At 39.9% G+C, this 21,172-nt stretch overlaps 1 protein-coding gene across 1 annotated transcript in view; it reads left to right on the top strand.

The window, feature by feature from the left end:
* LOC132829794 (glutamate receptor ionotropic, kainate 3-like) overlaps nt 1-21,172 on the top strand; it is a 484,473-nt gene that overhangs the window by 166,480 nt on the left and 296,821 nt on the right. The window contains exons 3-6 of the mRNA XM_060847158.1: nt 5,732-5,899; nt 7,983-8,240; nt 17,858-18,039; nt 19,600-19,653. Coding sequence (XP_060703141.1) covers nt 5,732-5,899; nt 7,983-8,240; nt 17,858-18,039; nt 19,600-19,653 — 662 coding nt within the window. The remainder of the gene's footprint in view (nt 1-5,731; nt 5,900-7,982; nt 8,241-17,857; nt 18,040-19,599; nt 19,654-21,172) is intronic.

The following is a 21,172-nucleotide window of genomic DNA, read 5'->3' as shown; positions in this document are numbered from 1 at the left end:
ATAGGATAGTGAAGAAAGCATTTGGTATGCTTTCCTTTATTGGTCATAGTATTGAGTACAGGAGTTGGGAAATCATGTTGCAGCTGTCCAGGACATTGGTTAGGCCACTGTTGGAATATTGCGTGTAATTCTGGTTTCCTTCCTATTGAAAGGATGTTATGAAACCTGAAAGGGTTCAGAAAAGATTTACAAGGATGTTGCCAGGGTTGAAGGATTTGAGCTACAGGGAGATGCTGAACAGGCTGGGGCTGTTTTCACTGGAGCATTGGAGGCTGAGGGGTGACCTTATAGAAGTTTAAAAATGTATGAGGGGCATGGATAGGATGAATAGACAAAGTCCAGAAGAAGAAGACATAGGTTTAGGGTAAGAGAGGAAAGATATAAAAGAGACCTAAGGGGCAACTTTTTCACACAGAGGGTAGTATGTGTATGGAATGAGCTGCCGGAGGAAGTGATGGATGCTAATACAACTGCAACATTTAAAAGGCATCTGGATGGGTATATGAATAGGAAGGTTTTGAAGGGATATGGGCCGGGTGCTGACAGGTGGGACTAGATTGGGTTGGGATATCTAATTGGCATGGACGAGTTGGGCTGAAGGGTCTGTTTCCACTATGACTCTATGACTCCATGACTCTGTGAGTGGTGGTGACAAGGAGATGTAACAGATTCCTGATGATGGGCCTTTGCCCGAAACATTGATTTTCCTGCTCCTCGGCTGCTGCCTGACCAGTTGTACTTTTCCAACGTCACTCTAACCTTGACTCTAATCTTCACCATTTGCAGTACCCACTTCTGCCGAGGTGTAACATAGAGACAGTCAATGTTGCACATTGGTCGGGGAGTAGAGATGCTGCCTGCTTTGTTGCCAAAGTAACATGTTTCAGGACAATGTTGTTTCCATGTGAACACCTTGTTACCATTTTCGAGTAAATTTTAACTGTAAATGTCAAAGAGGGATTTTTATCATAACAATAAAAAGCAGGCTTCAATTATTGAACCTTGTGGATGCTAGAGTTGGTGTTATCAGAATTTGAAAGGAAAACAGAAAACATTCTAATCAGGCTTTGGGGGCCAAGGGAGAATTCAAGGCAGGGAAGTTATGCCCACTGATCGTGAATGAGGAAAACAACAAGGTTAGCTGTGCTCTGAGTTTGGCAAGACTGCAACCCGTGGTGAGTTGAGCTTTTAAGAAGTCTTTTAATAAGCAATAATGACTGAACATGCTGCTACCTAGTGTGAATCTCACCATACCACTTGTGAACAGCAAGCAAGATGCAGCAAGATTACTTCAACGTCAAGATGAGTCTTGTCAAACATCTCACCTGATTCTAGCATACATCTCACCATAGATCACACCACTCCAACTCTGACCTTAGTCGTTCCTTCATCGAGTGACATTAAGCATGAAAAGCTCGACAGGCTGTGGCTATAGGGAGCATAAGATGACGGACTCTCAGCAGACCGTGTGTCCAGATTTTCAGGTAGTCTCAACGCATAAGGATTTGTTTGAATTGATTTGCAGAAAAATGGAGCATTATGCCAGTGCTATAGTTCAATTTTGTTGTTTTTATTTAATTACATCTTGGATCAATCAGAGTTAATGTAAACATTACAAAATACTCGTGGATCTATTGAGCATATTTAAATATTTGCATATTTACAAATGTTTTGAAAAATCAGCTTGAATTACACTATTTCAGCACTTTGACTTCATTAGTCTTTGAGCCTGTCCTCTCTCCTCTTATCTGAGTTCTACAAATTCTTCTAATTTGTAAATAGCTATTCACAGAGCAGTAGAAATGTAATCCATGCAGAACTGGTCGCTGTAATTTCTCAGATAAAATATCCAATATCAAACAAAACAACCATCAACTAATATTTCAAACACAGAAAATATTGACATTATTTGGCATATTGGCCTATAAATGTGATGAACTGATTTCAAGAATTGCTTTCTGTGGACAGAAAAGCTTCACTTGCTGACCTGTTGTGTTCCATCCTTTCTTACGTTCCTTATTCCTGGAATTAATAAGATCTGTCATCAGATATTTAATTTAACAGCAATTGCCTATTTGACGATAATATTTGTAAATCAAAAATTGCATTGGGATTTTCAGAAGATGTGAGGGACACTAAGGTTGGAATTTTATATAGCTGAAAATGTGTTGTTGGTTAAAGCGCAGCAGGTCAGGCAGCATCCAAGGAACAGGAAATTCGACGTTTCGGGCCAGAGCCCTTCATCAGGTGACATCTCCACCATCTGCAGACTTCACTTTTTACTGGAATTTTATATAGGTCTGAACACCATGGGCTGTGGTGAAAAATCTGGGAGAATCTTGTAAGGAGTCCAATAAGGCCTTTGTTGATATCAGCAACAATTAATTATCTTTTCTAGCAGAGTTCTGGACATTACAATGTGACTCTTGTTAAGCAGTGGTAAAATGTCTATTAAAAGGGATTATTGCTTGTGTCGGTCTCATTACTGGCAGCTCATTAATATATGACTTTCTACACTTTCACCCACTACATGGAAATGAAATGCTGAGAATTACCAATATGCAAGTCTGAGCCAGGACCTGGAGACACCAACTCATTGCTTGCACCTCTGGACCTCCAGCTCAGACACTAGGTAACAACATCTCAGGCATGCTTCATGGCCAGTGGCCACACACATGCCCGCAGACCTTGCCAATGAACTCATGACTGTCCCTCCACATCATTGTGGCATGTTTCTGATCCATGTGAACCAGAACTGCACTGCAGCATGGCTGTGCGGCAATACTTCCCAAATTCCCCTCTTCCAAACACACACCCCATCAGTATATACACACACACACACACACACACACACACACACACACACACACACACACACACACACACACACACACACACATTAATGAAATGGCTTAATCTCCAAATCAAAGAAAGATCCAATTTTTATAAACATGCTTTGTTCTCCTCAGAGACCGTTTGCCTATTATATTATTCATTCTGTTCATCAGTGTGTTTTGTAGTGTTTTCTATTACTCCATTCTTAATGAGAAATTGCTTGTTGTGATGAGTTATGATATTTTTAATTGGTGACAGCAGCTTGATTGATTACCATACAAGCCAAAATTAGCCACAGTGCTTACATGCAGAATACTTAGTGGTTTTCATAAAAGGACAGTTAATAAAAGGCTATTCACACAATGTAAACTTCCAGTGCCTGACAGTGATATGCAGTGTTATTTTCTAAATATGTTATTCAGTCAAGTTTATTTGTAAGTTCCTAAAATTGTACTCAGGGTTAATACATTATCATCCGTTCTCCATTTCATTTGCATTGCGTTCTCAGAGCATGGTAGAGTATGTAGCAAAAAAAAAACAGGATATAGGAGCAAAATAAAACCCATCAACCCTTTCAGCCTTCTCCATCATTCTATATCAACATGAGTAATCTTCTCTCTCTAACTGCACGAACTGCTTGAGATCCATAATTCCTTAACCATACTGAGTCTCTTAAGTAATGGGAAACATGGTTTTGGGAAAGGATTCTCTGTGGTCCAGCATTGTTCAAAGATCCATTGCTGGGACTTGCTCTGATACCAAAGGCTTCTAACTTTTTTTGGTTCTGTTCCAAAGGTTTCCTGAACTTCCATAAGGAAGCATATTGCTGGAAGTCTCTTTCACATGGCATGTGAGTGACATGCAGGATCTTGCTGATGTGCTGGGAAAGAGCTGGAAAAAGGGACCAGTTATTTTCAAAAGAGTATCAGAGACACAGAAACAAAACATTTCAGAGCTCTGAAGAAAGAGCAAAGAAGTGGGCATGATTAGATTGCTCATCTCAAAGACCCAGCACAAATTGACCATTGAATGGTGTTCTTCTGCGAAGTGAGATGCTGTGTTCTTGGCGATAACACTGAGGCAGGAAGTCAGAAAGGGTGAGCATATGTAGATAGGAAACTCAGTTTCACATACAACTTGCTGAGGTTAAAAGGCTGGACCTGTTTAAACATTTTTGAGATATCTTCCCCTGGGCATGGATAAGGTAAATAAACAAGGTCTTTTCCCTGCAGTCAGGGGGTGTCCAGAACTAGAGGCCATAGGTTTAGTTTGAGAGGGGAAAGATTTAAAGGGGACCTAAGGGGGTTTCTTTTCATGCAAAAGATAGTATGTGTATGGAATGAGGTGCCAGAGGAAGTAGTGGACACTGGTACAATTACAACATTTAAAAGACATCTGGATGGGTTTATGAATAGGAAGGCTTTGGGGGATATGGGCCAAGTACTGGCAAATGGGGCTAGATTAATTTAGGATATCTGGTCGACATGGACAAATTGGACTGAAGGGTCTGTTTCCGTGCTGTACATCTCTATGCTTTTATGACTCTAATTGATGTTGCCTGTTGGGATGGAAAGGAACTAAGGAAGAGATTAGAATCTGTAGCATTTATATGGGGTATCTAATTTGAGGACCCCCCCAGACAATTGGATTTGGTTGATGAGTTGAGCTGGTGAGGAGAGGTGAAGGTGCCAGGGAAGTGTGTATCAGCGCTAACCTGATGAGTTTCGGCATTGTGCTTCTTGTCATTGTTTGGATTTTCTGATGCCCATGAATCACAGCCTACAAGTTCTTAGAAATAAGAATATAATTCAAATGGAGGCTCACTGCCTCTTTCAAATTTTGTATTGATATCCTCCTGTGAACTGAATGGCGCCTACTCCCATACCTCGAACTCAACTTGATTAAATCCTGGTGTTGATTGGTTGGAAGTGTGTTGAGGTCATGTTTGGCATTTATCTTAACCCCTCACCTCTCTGGCATGACACACATTCTCACCCCTGACCCTGGCAACAATGGCACAACATTGGACCAAATGACTGTGAACAACCGTGAGCTTAAAGTAACCAAAACCACTGATCTTGCAAAGACATAAACTGAAAATGTAGCAAACACTTTGCAGGTTGGTGGAGAGAGTAGACTATTGAATGACTGAGGTTTAACCCTTTACTTTGCAATGACTATGTTTGATGAGGCCAGTGATATCAATGTTACAAACGAAACATTAGTATCAAAAGATACCAATTTCTTGGCCGTGCTCTACTGTTAACTTAGCTTGTGGCCAATTATTAATGTATCTCCTCCCAGCTGCCTTTTGTAATATTTAAGATGCTTAGCTCAGAAAGGTATTCCAGTCCCAAGTATGTCCACCTACATTAGGTAGAGCACTGATGATAGTGAAATAAAGTTCTCTCTTCAAAAGCCCAAATATATGTCTGAATCCAATCCCAATGGAACACCTTTAACTATAGCTTTGTGATTTTTTTCTGGCACAGGCCTTTCTTATGTTTTGTAAAAATTGGATTGCAATGTCAAATGGGAGCACCTAATAGTGAATTGTCTTTAGATTCTTCATCAGTCAGAAAGGAAAAAAGGGAAGACTTCCTGTCTCAGGCCTGGATCCTGTTTGTTTCCAAAGTGAAAAGTGAGCTGATTCACAGAGCAAAATATGAAAGCAGAATGTTTTATTAGTCATTCCTTGTCAGTAGTCAAATGGTGAAAAAATGACCTCTGTTTACTTTTCCTTACAAAAGAGTAGGTTTACCACTCACTCAAAATAATGGCCAGATGAAATATTCCTACTGTTTGTTGATCAGAGGAAATCTATTCTCCTCCACTTCCCAACAATTCTAAGAAAGGTACAGACTGTGTTGAAACATATTCTGTTTTTCTGTCACAGGAGGGATCTTTGAATTAGTGGAAGGTGGCACAGTGGGAGCAGAAGAGCTGGCCTTCAAGTTTGCTGTCAATAACATCAACAGAAACAGAACACTGCTTCCAAATACCACCCTGACGTACGATATTCAAAGAATAAATATCTACGATAGCTTTGAAGCATCCAGAAAAGGTAAGTTCCTGGTCCAAAGGGTGTTACTTACTGTGCTTTCTTGATTTGATTGCATTTTAGCAATCTGTTGAGTTCACGTTTGCCTGTATATCAGCAGGATGTTGAGCTGGAGGGGAAAATTATGATAGTTCACTCCTTGAATTGAAGTCTTCACGAGAATGACGTTTAAATGAGAACTATCAAGAATGCTCCTGACTAATTTATTTTCCTTCCTTCATTTCAGATGTCACGTGTATTTAAGCTTTTTACATCAGAGTCTTTATTACATTGTATACAATGTATGCTGCCAAGGAAAAAAAATCCCATTATTAACTATTCATAACATTTTGGCTAAAAGGTTAGGTTATTCTTCGAGGTGAATGTGACTGTGGACCAATGACATGTCATAGTTACCATTCCCACTCACAGCCAACTACAACACTAAAAATGACTTTCAACCCAGATGGAAAGCACATGAAAACCTTAATGCACTGTGACAGAGATGTCTCAGTAAAAGTAAAATACAGAGACTGAATTTTCAAATTCCAATGGTGGTTGGAACAGAGGCATTTTGACTGTTTGCCTGCACACATCCATCTCCACACCATTTTCCAAAAACTGGGTTATGGGAACAAAAATGCAATAGATCTGCAAGTGCTGAGTAGTTAACAAAAGCAATTAAGGGAGCTACTAGACTTCCAACCAGCAGACAGTTTCTCATCAATGGGAAGAGGCAACTTTCCAATGATGATTAGGGCCTGGTGTTCCATTGGAGCATTTAGCCACCTCCTAACCACCTGTCCTCCACCTGCCTCCTCTCCCACCCCCACCTTCATGCTCTCCACCTTATCCATTCCATGATGGTCACTTTGCAGGTACATACTACATGTTTCCACCTAATGAGAATACCCTGGTCGTTGTGTCTGCAATTTTTATATTTCTAACAAGCATTCAGAAAGCATCTTGACATACACACTCTCTCTCTTACATATATTGACAGCTCCCATCTTAGATAATGACGGCTGTCAAAATTACTTGAGAGACTCTGATTGGCCAGGCAGCCTCTGGCCAATTTTATAGAGGTTTCACCTTCTGGCCATTAATTGACTTGGAACTGAGATAAATCACTTTGAGCTCTACTTTGAACACAGTGACAAGCTGAGACCTGGAAGTTCTCCTGATATTAGGTTCCTGAGTCCAGAAAGAAAGACTCCAGCCCCAGGTCTTGTCTCAAGAAAAGAAAGAGGGAAGTCATTCTTGAATTGCTTTCAAGTGCAATGTGGGGTAACCACTGTGGAATAAAATAGAGGAAATGAGACTTTGTTAACATCTCTTGGCCAAAAATGTAATCTACAATTGAGTATGAGAGCAGAATTAAAGAATTGTGAAAATGCAGGATGTGCAACCTGCAGATCTGTTACAATCCTGTGTGTGTTACCATAGAACAGCTTTTTGAGAGGAAGGAAATATTTCATTGGAGATAGATTCAGCCATTGTCATGATGTGAAATATTATGAGAAAAGGATTCCCATGTAATTTAAATGAAATCCCCCAACAAAGCAATAAAACTATTTTCATTAGCTTAAAGCACCAAAATGCAAAAGCAAACTCATCCAACCAGTCTAACAATTCTGCATCTGGATTAATGGACAATTGCAAACCTGACTTATGTGACCAGAATCTGGATTCAATTCTATTTTTGACTCAAGTTAATCTGTGAATGAGGCAATTTTGCAGGGATGGTGGTTTATGAGCTCTCTAGAAACATTGGTCTGAATTGATCTTCACAATCCATTTACAAAATCAGATGAAGATAAGGCCAAGCTCAGCTTGCCAACACACACTGTCATGCTGCATTCATGAAGCATATTTATTTAGAACATGAGTCAGCAGCTTCATGAAATGGTGAGAGAAACTTGATTTTATATATGCATTAAAGTAGCTACAATAAGAATCCATGCTAACTTATCTTCCCTTGAACTATTATTTTCTTTCCTAAGTCGTCATGACTGGTCAGGTCCTAATAAGAAACATTTGCATCGTGCTTTTAAAAATTTAATTCATGATACCATTTTAACAAATTCTGATTCTTTTTTTTATCCAGCCTGTGATCAGCTTTCATTAGGAGTGGTTGCAATATTTGGACCTTCTCACAGCTCTTCATCCAATGCTGTCCAATCTATCTGCAATGCGCTGGAAGTCCCACACATCCAAATCCGATGGAAACACCATCCTATGGACAACAGAGACTCCTTCTATACTAACTTTTATCCTGACTACGCCTCTCTCAGCCACGCAATTTTGGATCTTGTGCAGTTTCTGAAATGGAGGACAGCAACTGTGGTTTATGATGATAGCACTGGTAAGTTCAGAGCTGTATTTATTAGTAGTTGGAAGGATGAATGCATGAGATGGATAGGGGCCTTGGAATAAGAATAAGATGTCAGGAGAAGGTGATCATTTGATGAGTCATATCTGAGCCAGCCCATTGATAGACAGTCCTCTCTGCAACTCTTTCCCTGTGGTCCTGAACACTTTCCATCTGCAATTGTTGAATGTGCTTCCACCATCCTTCTAGGCATGGGATTCCAAGTCTTTACAACTAACTACATGTTTATTTTTCCTTTTTTAGATCTTCAGCCTTTAAGATAAGTGTTCCAGTTATCAACACTCCTGCTTTTATTATTATTTACCTAATCAACTCCCACTATGAGTCTGGAGATCTTTATTAAATCTCTCCTTAAGCTCTCGAGTCAAAGAGAACAAAACCTCATTTCTGTAATCTTTTTGGAGTAGCTAGAATCCCACAACACTGGTTCTATTCTAGTAAATCTGTCTTCAGCCTTGATATCCTCCAAAACTCTAATACTCAGAATGAGGCACATTGCGCCACCGATGGCCCAAGCAGTGTTTCATAAACAATCAGAATCACTTTCTTGCTTTTGCCATGCCTCTCTTTACAAAACCAAAATTCTGTATTCCTTTTTTAAAACAGCCGTCTCAAGTTGCCAGGCCATTTTCAAAAAACTTGCCTCTGCACATCCCCAGATCTCTTTATTCCAATATTTTCTTTGAAATTATCCCATTTTGTTTCTATAATCTCCCATCAATCTTCCCAGCGAGAACTATACTTTAAGTGGCATCTGCCATGTGACTGCCTAGTTCACCAGTTTATCTATTCCGTTCCAGAGTCTTATTATCCTGCTCATTGATTACTACATTTTAGTGTCATCTATAAGCTTTGAAATTATGCCTTGTGAACTCAAGTTCAGGTATTAATATGTAATTAAAAGAGCAACGTTTTCAAAAGTGACTCCTAGTCTGTAAAACAAACATTTCCATCAATCTCTGCTTCTATGCCTGAGCCAGTTATGTACCTAAGTTACTATTACCTCTTCAATCCCATTGGCTCCAATTTTCTGAACAGTTGTATCAGGTGGTATTTTAAATGACTTCATAAATCTATGTATATCAATCACATGACCCTCTTTTACCCTTATAGCCTTATAAACACTACACACAAGTTGGCCAGTCTGACCATCGAGCCTGCTCTACCATTCAATAAGATCACAACCTGCTTTTAACCTTGACTCTATATTCCTGCATTCCCACCCCCCATAGTCTTTCATCCTGTGGCCACCTTGCATCCTGCCTGTGATACTTCCTCCTATTATCCACTTCCCTCACCAATGTCCTGCTTCCTTTTCCAACAGCCCACGGCTACACTTGTAGTGCTTTCTGGAACATTTTAACTGCAAACGTTTTCACCTTATGACTTAATTTCAACATTTCCTCAAAATGAATCTTTTATGAGGCTTGTGGCTATTTCTCTTAACTCATACCTTGTCAGCTTCTTGGCTCCAAGTAATGCCATTACGCAGACACATTTTTCACATTAAAGGAACAAGATAAATGTATTCCTTTTATGTTTATAGAGTTATCTATAAGATTAGGCACTAATGCCACGTCAGTGACAATAGCAAAACTTATATTTCAAAGGACTTCATTAATTGTTTCTCCACACTCTTCTTTAACTGTTATGTCAAGCCTCTTTTGTCCTTACACAGGCATTACTCCAATATATACTATTCCCAGGCATAAACAAAAAATGCTGTCATTCTTACTTGTCAGCTGTCGTTACCCATAAAGTGGTTAATGGCACATATCGACATACAGAAGACCATAATAATGAAACATTGGAATTAGACATCCCTTTGCTCAAGGACAATTAGAGATGAGCAACAGACACAGCAGGTGATGAAAGAATCAACAAGAGAAAAAATAATACACTTGTTATAAAAATATATGTTATTCCTTCTATTCAGTGTGCAGCTGATGCTTGCATCTGTGAGAGTATTTGAAGGAGTGACCACTGCACTGTCCTTGTGAAACTGAAGTCCCATCTTCATACTCCATCATGTTGTGTGCCACGATCACCAGGTTAAAATGGAATAGATTTTGAACAAGTCCAGCAACTCAGGACTGGGCACCATGAGATGCTGTGGGCATCAACAGCATCAGCAGCAGAAATGTACTCAAACACAATCTTCAAACTCGTGGCTTGGCAACTATCCCACTCTGCCATTAATATCAAGCTGGGGGATCAATTGTGGTTCAATGAAGAGTTGAGAAGGGCATGCCAAGATGTATTTAAAAACAAAATGTTTCCCTGGTGAAGTATAGCACACTTATGTGCCAAGCAACATTTGCAGAAAATAATAGGTAGAGCTTAGCAATTCAACAATTTAAGAACTGATTGAAGCTCCACGGTCCTCTCACATCCAGCCGTGAATTTTGATGGACAATTAATCAACTCACTGAACGAGGAGGCACTAGAAATGTCTCCATTCTCAGTGATGGGGAGTCCAACTTATCAGTGCGAAATGGAAAGCTGAATCACTTGCAGACATTTTCAATCAGAAATGTTGAGTGGATGATCCATTTTGGTCTTCTCCACAGGACTTTGGCATCACAGAACCAGTCTTCTGCCAATATGATTCACTCTGCGTGATATTGTGAAATAGTTAAGGCACTGAATACTGCAAAGACTGTGGACTGCTTGCTTCAATCCTTGAAAAACTGTACAGCTGCAACATTGGCAACTGTATAAAAATGTGTGAACCAATGTAAGTATGCCCTGTGCACATAAAGCAGTTAAATTCACCCTTATTAATTATTGCCTCGAGTCAAGTGATCACATGTCCAAACTTGGACATTGCAAATTGACCCATAGCCTGAGAAATCGGGCATAACGATAATTGGCCAAACGAAACAGCAGGCAGTGGTTATTGTCTCCAGGGAACAGAGGAAATCAAGGTCAAATAAAGGTTCAAGGGGAACCAATTACAACCAACCTGAGGACTGTGAATTGAAGAAGTATCGATCAGACCTTCTGGCACCTTGACTTTCAGCCAATGCCTGAGGACATGCACTTTACACCTCCGTGCATGGCAACAGTGAAGAGTGTTGGTCTGAACCTATAGGATGGTTTGAAACCCCTCATGACCCCATTGGCCAAAGGCCACAGCACATTCAGGAATGTCAGGATTGAGGGCAGAGAACACACACCTGGAAGCCAACCCCTCAATCAAGACTTTCAGTGTAGCATCACAGCAAAGACTCACAACAAGACTTGTGGCAGAAGACTGTGCGGCAACCAAGGAGAAGATCTGCCCTGACCTGCGAGACCCACCTTTATGGAAGAACACATGGATCATAGAGGGTAATATCCTTCCTCAGACTGGAAGGGTTAGGTGGTAAACATTGTGGAAATTTGGAAAATGCTGACATGGTATTTTTAATGAGGAATATTTTGTTAATAGAATTGAGTTGCAAATGAACACTGTGTCCCTTCATCCATCTCACTGACAGGAGTGCTTGCATCAAGTGTTTCAGTAAAGTGTTGAAAGGTGTCACCAACAGTGCTATCAAGCAGCACTTGCTTGGGAATGACCTTACCATACCCATTTAAAGCTTGTCATTTTAGTGAAATGCTTTGGACAATAAGGCAGTGAAGAAAGCTTTTGGCACCGCTCCTTCAGAACCACCTGGTGAAGGAGCAGCACTGGGAAAGCTAGTGCTTCCAATTGGACCATAACCTGGTATTGTGTGATTTTTAATTTTGTACACCCCAGTCCAACACCGGCATCTCCAATTCATCAGTCAGGGTATTGAATATAGACGATGTGAAGTTATGTTGCAGTTGGACAGGATGTTGGTGAGGCCACACTTGGAACATTGTGGTCAAAAAGTGTGGTGCTGGAAAAGCACAACCAAGTCAGGCAGCATCCATGGAACAGGAGAATCGACGTTTTGAACAGAAGCTCTTTATCAGGAATGATGAAGGGCTTATGACCAGAGCGTCAATTTTCCTGCTCCTCAGATGTTGCCTGACCTGTTGCGCTTTTCCAGCACTTATTGGCTGTAATGACCAGCATCTGCAGTTCTCGCTTTCTCCTACTTGGAGTATTGTGTTCAGTTTTGTTCACCTTGCTCTTGGAAGGATGTTATTAAACTGGAAAGAGTGCAGAAAAAAATTTACAAGAATGTTGTCAGGACTCAAAGATCTGAGTCATAGGGAGAGGTTGGGCAGATTGGACTTTTTCTTTACAGCATAGGAGACTGACAGGGGACCTTGTGGATGTGCATAAGATCATGAGAAGCATGGATTGGGTGAATGCACCTTATCTTTTACCAGGGTTTGGGAATCAAAGACTAGAGGGCATCAATTTTAGGTTAGAAGGCAAAAAATAAAAGGGAATCTAAGGGGCAACTTTTTACACAGAGTTTCTCTGCATATGGAATGAACTGCCCGCGGAAGTGGTTGAAGTGGGTGCATTTACGTGGTTTAAAAGACTTTTGGACAGATACATGGACAGGAAAGGTTTTAGAAGACTATGGGCCAAATGTAGGGAAACGGGGTTGGCGTGGATGGACATTTTGGTCGGTATGGACCAGTTTGAGCTGAAGGGCCTGCCTCTGTGCTGCAGGACTCTATGAATATGACTCTAACTCTTATTTTGAGTAAGGGGGCATTGCGAGAATCAAAAGTAAATAGAACATTCCAGAATATAATTGGTTTGATTGTTCATTCTATGATATAAAAGTAATATTAATTATCAGTTTTTTAAACCCAGTGGGTTATGCTTCCATATTCTACTTATTCTCAGGGTGATTGTGTCCTGGCATATCATGGTTGCACTAATTTTACTCCCTAGCTCCCACTCCGCAGTGCTATATAGATTGGAAAGCCAATGGGTAAATCAATAGCTGTTGCAAAGGCAATAGAATAATAAACATTGTGAAATAAGCAAAACGGAATAAAATGCAATCGTTCAAGTTGCTCAGTCCACAGCTTTTGGCTACTGAGTCATAGAGTCATTGAGATGTTCAGCACGGAAACAGGCCCTTCAGTCCACTGGTCCATGCCGACCAGATATCCTAAATAAATCTAATCACATTTGCCAGCATTTGGTCCATGTCCTTCTGAGTCATATACCCATCCAGATGCCTTTTAAATGTTGTAATTGTACTAGCCTTCACCATTTCCTCTGGCAGCTCATTCCATACACACACCACCCTCTACATGAAAAAGTTGTCCCTTAGGTCCCTTTTCAATCTTACCCCTCTCACCTTAAACCTATGCCTATGGTGAATTGCCCCATCCTGGGAAAACTATTTTGCCTATTTGCCCTTTCCATGCCCCTCATGATTTTATAAACATCTATAAGTTCACACCTCAGCCTCTGATGCTCCAGAGAACATTGCCCCAGTCTATTCAGCCTCTCCAAAAAGCTCAATTCCTCCAACCCTGGCAACATCCTTGTAAATCTTTTCTGAACCCATTCAAATTTCACAACATCCTTTCTGTAGCAGGGAGACCAGAATTGCACACAGTACTCCAAAAGTGGCCTAACCAATGTTCTGCATAGCCACAACATGACCTTCCAAATCCTATATTCAATCCACTGAGCAATAAAGGAAAGCACACCAAAAGCCTCCTTCACTCTCCTATCTACCTGTGCCTCCACTTTCAAGGAGCCACGAAATTGCATTCCAAGCTCTGTTTCTTCAGCAACACTCCCTAGGATCTTACCATTAAGTGTATAAGCCCTGCCGTGATTTGCCTTTCCAAAATGGAGCACCTCACATTTATCTAAATTAAACTCCATCTGCCAGTCCTCAGCCCATTGGCCCATCTGATCAAGATCCTGTTGTATGCTAAGGCAACATTCTTCGCTGTCCACTACACCTCCAATTTATGTGTCATATGCAAACTTACTAACTATACCTCCTATGTTCATATCCAAACCATTTATATAAATGAGAAAAAGCAGTGAGCCTTTTCCTTTTGGCACACCGCTATATTTGAGATGTGTCAGAATTTTTCTAAAGACTTTCTTCATCCTCGTTCCAATATCAGCAAGTGTTTCTCATTTTCGTTCTTCATTCTCAGCAGGAGGGGCAATCCCCATCTAATCTGAAGCAAAACACAGCAAGGTATCATACATGTGAATTTGAAGAGTGTTTATGTTTTTTATCCTACAAAAGATAAATCCTTTAAGAAGCTATTAAATGAAGTGAATGTTCAAATCCTCACTTGATTTTAGTTAGCATTTTACTTCAAAGAAAATAATCTTCAAATAACAGCCTTTATGCAGTCCTCTCTCTTCATCTTTGACTTCCTTCCTTCATCACTCTTCTCACTCACCCTGTAGTATATTAAGAAGGCCTGGGTTGTTCAGATGACGATGGAAATGATGATGTCATTCTGACATCAATAGTCACAGACGTGCCACTGAGACTCAAGTAGATAGGATCAGAAGAAATGTATAAGAATTCCTAAAACTCCAGTGGATCAGAAAATAAGTCATGTTTAGATTAGGCAGAGGAAAGGATGTAACAAACTCAGAATACAGAATACTAATAGGAGAGAAAAGCCTCTCCAGTGAAGGAAGTACCCAATGATCGGACCTCATGGTCGGCAGAATTTGTCAGGACATAAATTTGTAACCTTTGTGTCAGTTCAAACCACTCCCAGTCCCCAATTATAGCTTCTTGCTGTCTGAACTCAATACTCTCATTATTATCCTAAATCACCGACTGTCAATTTGGCTAATGGTAATTTTTTGAGAATTTGTAGATTGTGACTATGAATCTTAATCATTCACAGAGCTGGTTGAAATAAATGCTTAAGGAAATTTTATTAAACGATTAATTCATGGAAAGTGAATGCCAAATGGCCTGGTTAATATTTATTATCCATTCCTAATTGCCATTGAGAAGGTAATAGTGAGCTTTCTACTTCAACCATAATGTTCATATGGTATATGTACACTCACAGTGCTGTTTGAAATGGAATTCCTAGATTTTGACCCAAAAGAGTGAAGAAATAAGGCCTCCTAAGACATCTTGGTGAGTTGGTGCAGTATCTCTTGTAGATCATACACACTGGAGTCAATGTGCATTAGTAGACAAGGGAGTGAATGTTGAAGATGTTAGATGGAGTACCAATCAAGTAGAGTGCTTTGGGTTGGATGGTGTTGACCTTCTTGAGTTTCTATTTGGAGTTAAACTCATTCCAGCAAGTGGAGAATATTTCACCGGTGCAATACAGATGGTGAACAGGATTTGAGGAGGCAGGAAGTGAATTACTCACTGCAAAATTCTCTGCTTATGATTTGTACAGAGTTTATAAGGCTATCTAGTTATGCTTCTGGTCAATAATATCTACGTTGTTGATAGTGTGGTATCTAGTGATGGTCATGGCATTCAATGTTAAGAACAATGATCTGATTCTCTTTTGTTAGCTTTGGCACATGTCTGCCACTTATGTGACATGAATGTTACTTGCCACTTACAGCTAAACAAACATATTGTCCAGGTCTTGAGCAGCACGAGTAAATGAGGAATCATGAATTGTACTCAAGAGTGTGCAATCATTAGTGAACATCCACATATCTGACCTTATGTTGGAAGTAAGGTCATCGATGCAGCTGAAGATGATAGGTCCTCAGAAAGTACCCTGGGAAATTCCTGAAGTAATATCCTGGGACTGAGATGATTGATTTTCACCAAACACAGTCATCTTCTTTGAGCTAGGTATGACTCTAACCAGTGGAGTGTTTTCTCCCTAATTCGCATCAAATCTAGCTTTACTTAAGGTGCCTTGATGTCAAGCGCTGTGGTCTTACTACCATCTTGAGTTCAGCTCCATGTCTGTACCTAGATTGTAATGAGGTCAGAAGCTGAGTGGACCTGAAAGAACCAAAATGAGCTTCAGTGTTGTTGACTAATTTAGTATTGCTGAATAGCACTGCTAATGACATATTCTATATATTTTGTTGATCATTGACAGTATGCTGATGAGGTAGTTAATGGCCAGAGTGGTATTATTCTACTGTTTGTATATAATACATACCTGACCAATTTCTTGGGTCAATGCCAATGTTATGACAGTACTGAAATAATTTGACAAAGATCATGAACAAGTTCTGGAGCACAAGTCTTCAACATTGTTGCTGAAATTTTGTCAGGGCCCAAAGCCTGTGCAGTGGCCAGTCCCATCAGTTGTTTCTTGATATCATGTCAACTGAATCAAAGGCTGGTGAAGGCTAGCATCAATGATACTGTGGTCTTCAGAATAGACCGAGATTAATTGGGAATTTCTGACTGAAGTTGATTGCAAATTCTTCAGCCTTTACCTTTGCACCAAAGTGTTTGAATCTCCCATTATTGAAGATTCTTTGAGGCTTCCTCTTCCACAAAGTTGTTCAATTGTCCATCACCATTCACAATGGGGTGTGGCAGTGAAGTAGTGCTTAGATTTTATCTGCTTTTTGTGGAATTGCTTGGCTCTGTCACTTGCTGCTTGTGATCTTTGGCATACATGTAACCCTGTTATATAGCTTCACCAGGTTGACACCTCATTTTTTAGCTGCATTTTGCTTCTCCTTCCATGTACTCCTATACTCTTCATTGTACAGAATTGATCCCTTGCCTTAATGGCAGTGGCAGAGTTCTTATATACTGTGCAATGAAGTTACAGATTGTGGTTGAATAACATTCGGCAGCTGTTGATAACCACCGTACCTCATAAATGCCCAGTTTTGAGTTGCTGGTGATTATTTGAAATCTATTCCATTCACTTGACGATAATGTCACACAAAACAATGGTGCATATTCCCATTGAGAAGGCAAGAATTTGTTTCCATAAGGACTGTGAAATGGTCAGTCCTATCAAAACTGCAATGCAGAGATACTCCTGCTGACTTACGCGAGTGAGAACAGGCATGAGTATGTTTTTCCCTCTTGTTGGTTCTCTCAACAACTATGCAGGCTCAATTTAACAGATATGTCCTTCAGTTCGCAGTCCTTCCCTGTGTTTAAATAGCTATGTCAGACAAGTTACATGTTTTATAAGCTACTAATAGGAAATGTGATTGTATGATTGGAATGGGCTTTCCTCATAAGTTTGAAGAGTTGCACCAATGGCCACATGGTCCAGAAGATCTCTTCTTCATGATCTGTCTTTGCCAACCATGTGCTGCAGCCAGACTGAGGATTTTGGAATTTCCATGTGGAAGCACGCAATGTACTTGCTGCATCATTTCCTGTTGTAGCATGTAGCATTTGCTAGTACGCTGTACAATGGAATAACCTGAAAAAACACCAGCCATTTAAGCATCAAGATCTTTCATTCTAAGCTTCAAACAAATAACTTGGCTTTTATAAATACTAAGGTTATAGAGAATGTTATAAAATAAAAGCACATTTTAAAGAAAAATGTGCAATTTAGTGCAATATAATTAATTTTATCATTGGTTTGTTCTTTTGGATTCTCATGCTTAAGTTGACAACATTGTCAGAAAATGAGAAGATAAATTTGAAGGGAGAGATGGGAGGATAGCACAAATTGTATGGTTAGCTTGACAGGACATACTGCACATCAGAAATAGCTTTTCTGCTTTATCATTGAAGGTCTCATACGGCTGCAGGAGCTGATAACAGCTCCCTCCAGGTACAATATCCGGCTAAAGATTCGTCAACTTCCCATTGACTCAACCGATGCCAGGCCTCTCTTGAAGGAGATGAAGCGAGGAAGAGAGTTCCGCATTATTTTTGACTGCAGCTACACAATGGCTGCTCAGATCCTGAAACAAGTGAGTTCCATTCGTTGTCGTTGCAGCTTTGTGCCATTGTTCACTTTAAAATACTGACAGGGTGCAATATGCTGAATACTAAAGATCTAAGTCAACAAAAACAGCAGTGGATTCACATTTTTTTGTGATGTTTAATACTTTGTTTGCACCCTGTTGATCTTTCTTAACAGTGTATGTGCTCACAGCTTTTTCAACCCAATCCTTTCTGCATGTTTTCCACTCTTGGCACTTAGTTTACCAGCTGAACCAACAGAATGTATCAACTACTGCAGCACACTGCTATTAAGGTCAATGACTGAAGCAACAAGGGCAGTTTATCAAAGTGCAGTCTGACCGTGAAACCACTGGAGAGGAAATTCAGGCATTCTCTATTACAGCAGCACCAATTTAGAAAATCTAAATAAACTTTTATTGCATAATTTTAGTCTGATAGTTTTAAATGGATTTGCTGTGATGAAAAATAATATAATTTAAATAATTTTGTACCCCCACAATACTTTCACCCAGTAATCAGTCGTTGTGAAAACATTTCAGCTGATTATTATATCCATGGATAAGACCAAGACATGTTCAGAATTAAGATTATTATTTTTGATGTTCTGCAATTTTTCACTCTGCTGGTGGTTGCCTTAGGTATAGGCAGCAATCCAGGTGCAAACTACACCCAGGCTTTCATTAGCTCTGAGGAGTGAGCCAATTCTGCTCAGTTCATATTTATGTAAAATCTTCCATGAACTAGCCTGAGCAGATGATGTTTAAAAATCCAATTAACCATTTTTTGTTTTAAAATTTGCTTTAAAAATATGCTTCAAAATGGTAATGCGTGGTGCAGTTCGATTTATAGAATTGGATTGAAATTGTAATAAAGAACAAACACTTTAATCAGGCCACTACCTGCAAGCAATCTGGGTTCGGAATAAGTGAAAATGATTTTAAAATAACTATGCAGGGCTATTTATTTATTTTCTTTGATGATGCAGAGTTGGTTTCTTCATAAAATTTTGAACAACTAAAAAATGTTTAAATGTGCCTATTTCTATTTTTGCAGCTATCAATGCACTTATTTGTTGGAGATTTTTTTTGAAGACCTTCAGACAGCCCTAGTCAGTCAAAACTCCCACTGGTGCTTAAGTCAAGACCAATACAACTACGTGGGAAACCCCAGGGTGGAATGTTTTACCACAAGTAGTCATTGAGGCAAAGACCTGAACATGATTTAAAAATAATTGTATTTGAAATAGAAAAAAAAAAACAAACATGGGGTATGCTGGAGAAACTCAGCAGGTTTGATAGCATCTTTGGAGAGAGAAACAGAGTTAATGTATTGAGTCCAGTATGGCTCTTATTTCGCATTTCATGTCATAATCCAATAGCGTACGTGCATTCCATCTGTGCATTCGTACGAAACGGCCAATTGGTCTATAGATCTGTTCATCAGCATGACTCACCACTTTCAGGGGAGGAGAAGGAATAGGATAGCAGGGATCAATGAAGCTGGAATGACCTGGCACAATTTTAAAAAATCGCAAAATCTATAACAGCCTTTTCTCTTCTTTTCAGGCGATGAGTATGGGGATGATGACCGAATATTACCACTATATTTTTACCACGCTGGTAATTAATTTTCTCTTTTATTTTGAATGCAAGCATTACTTAATTATCAATTGGAAAATGTCAGACATTTACAGCACACAATATTAACACATTCCAACTATCTTCATAAGACAATAGGACCATAAGATATAGAAGCAGAATTAGCCCATGAGGCCCAAAGGGTCTGTTCTACCATTCCGTCATGGCTGATGGGTTTCTCAACCCTATTCTCCTGCCTTCTTACCATAACTTTTGATACACTTACCAATTAAGAACCTATTTATCTTTGTCATAAATACACTCAATGACTTAGTCTCCACAGCTGGTTGTGACAATATCTTCCACAGATTAACCAATCTCTGGCTGAAGAAATTCCTCTTCATCACAGTTTTAAAGGGTCATCCTTTCACTCTGCTGCTGTGCACTTGGTTCCTAGTCTTTCCTACTAAGGGAAACATCTTGTCACATCCACTCAGTTCAGGCCTCTCAGTATACTGTGAGTTTCAAGTGGATCTCCCTCATCCTTCTAACCTCCATTGAATACTGAAGAATGGCTTATGCCCGAAATGTCGATTTTCCTGCTCCTCGGATGCTGACTGACCTGCTGCGCTTTTCCAGCACCACACTTTTCAACTCTGGTCTCCAGCATCTGCAGTCCTCACTTTCTCCATTGAATACGCACAGGGTTGCCAACTTCTCAATCTATTTTACCACACAATTCAAACTCCTCCTCAATATCATCCTTACTAATGAAATTTAAAATCTCACCAAACCTTTGAAGTCAGGCAACCAGCCTAAAGGTTCCAGGCTTCTGCCTTGCTCCTCTCTTAAACAGATTAATCATTTTCTAGTCTTCTGACACAGGCTCTAACTCGAGTGGTTCCTGGCAGATCGCCAACAATAACTGTCCAATTTCCTCAGCTATCTTTTGCAGACCTCTGGGGGGTTAGTCCATCTGGTCCATGTGGTTTCCTTCCTTTAGTGATGGCCTCTACTTTCACCATTGCCCCCAGACTCTCCTGAAATTCTGGACAACTGCTGTTGTCATCCCCTGTGAAAACTGTTATGAAGTTCCTATTCAGTGCCTCCGCCATTTCTTTGTTCACCATTACTGCCTCTCATTTTCCAGTGGTCTAAAAGATACCTTTACCTCTCTCTTCTCTTTGAGATATCTGAAAAAAAAAGCCTCTTGGAAACTTCTTTTCTATTAGTAGCTAACTTATGCTTATATTTCATCTTTTCCCCACTTATTGCTTTCTCAGGTACCCCCAGGCAGTGGGTGGTGCATGTATGGAATGAGCTGCCAGAGGAAGTAGTGGAGGCTGGTACAATTACAACATTTAAAAGGCATCTGGATGGGTATATGAATCAGGATATAGGCCAAATGCTGGCAAATGAGACTGGATTAATTTAGGATAGCTGGTCAGCATGTATGAGTTGGACCAAAGGATTTGGTTCTGTGCCGTACATCTCTATGGCTCTATGACTTGTTCTGGAAACTTTAATAACCCCTGAGTCTTCACCCTTTTAACTTTTTCCC

This window comes from Hemiscyllium ocellatum, chromosome 30, assembly GCF_020745735.1.
Source record: "Hemiscyllium ocellatum isolate sHemOce1 chromosome 30, sHemOce1.pat.X.cur, whole genome shotgun sequence".
NCBI lineage: Eukaryota > Metazoa > Chordata > Chondrichthyes > Orectolobiformes > Hemiscylliidae > Hemiscyllium > Hemiscyllium ocellatum.
This window is presented reverse-complemented; position numbering and strand designations above follow the sequence as displayed.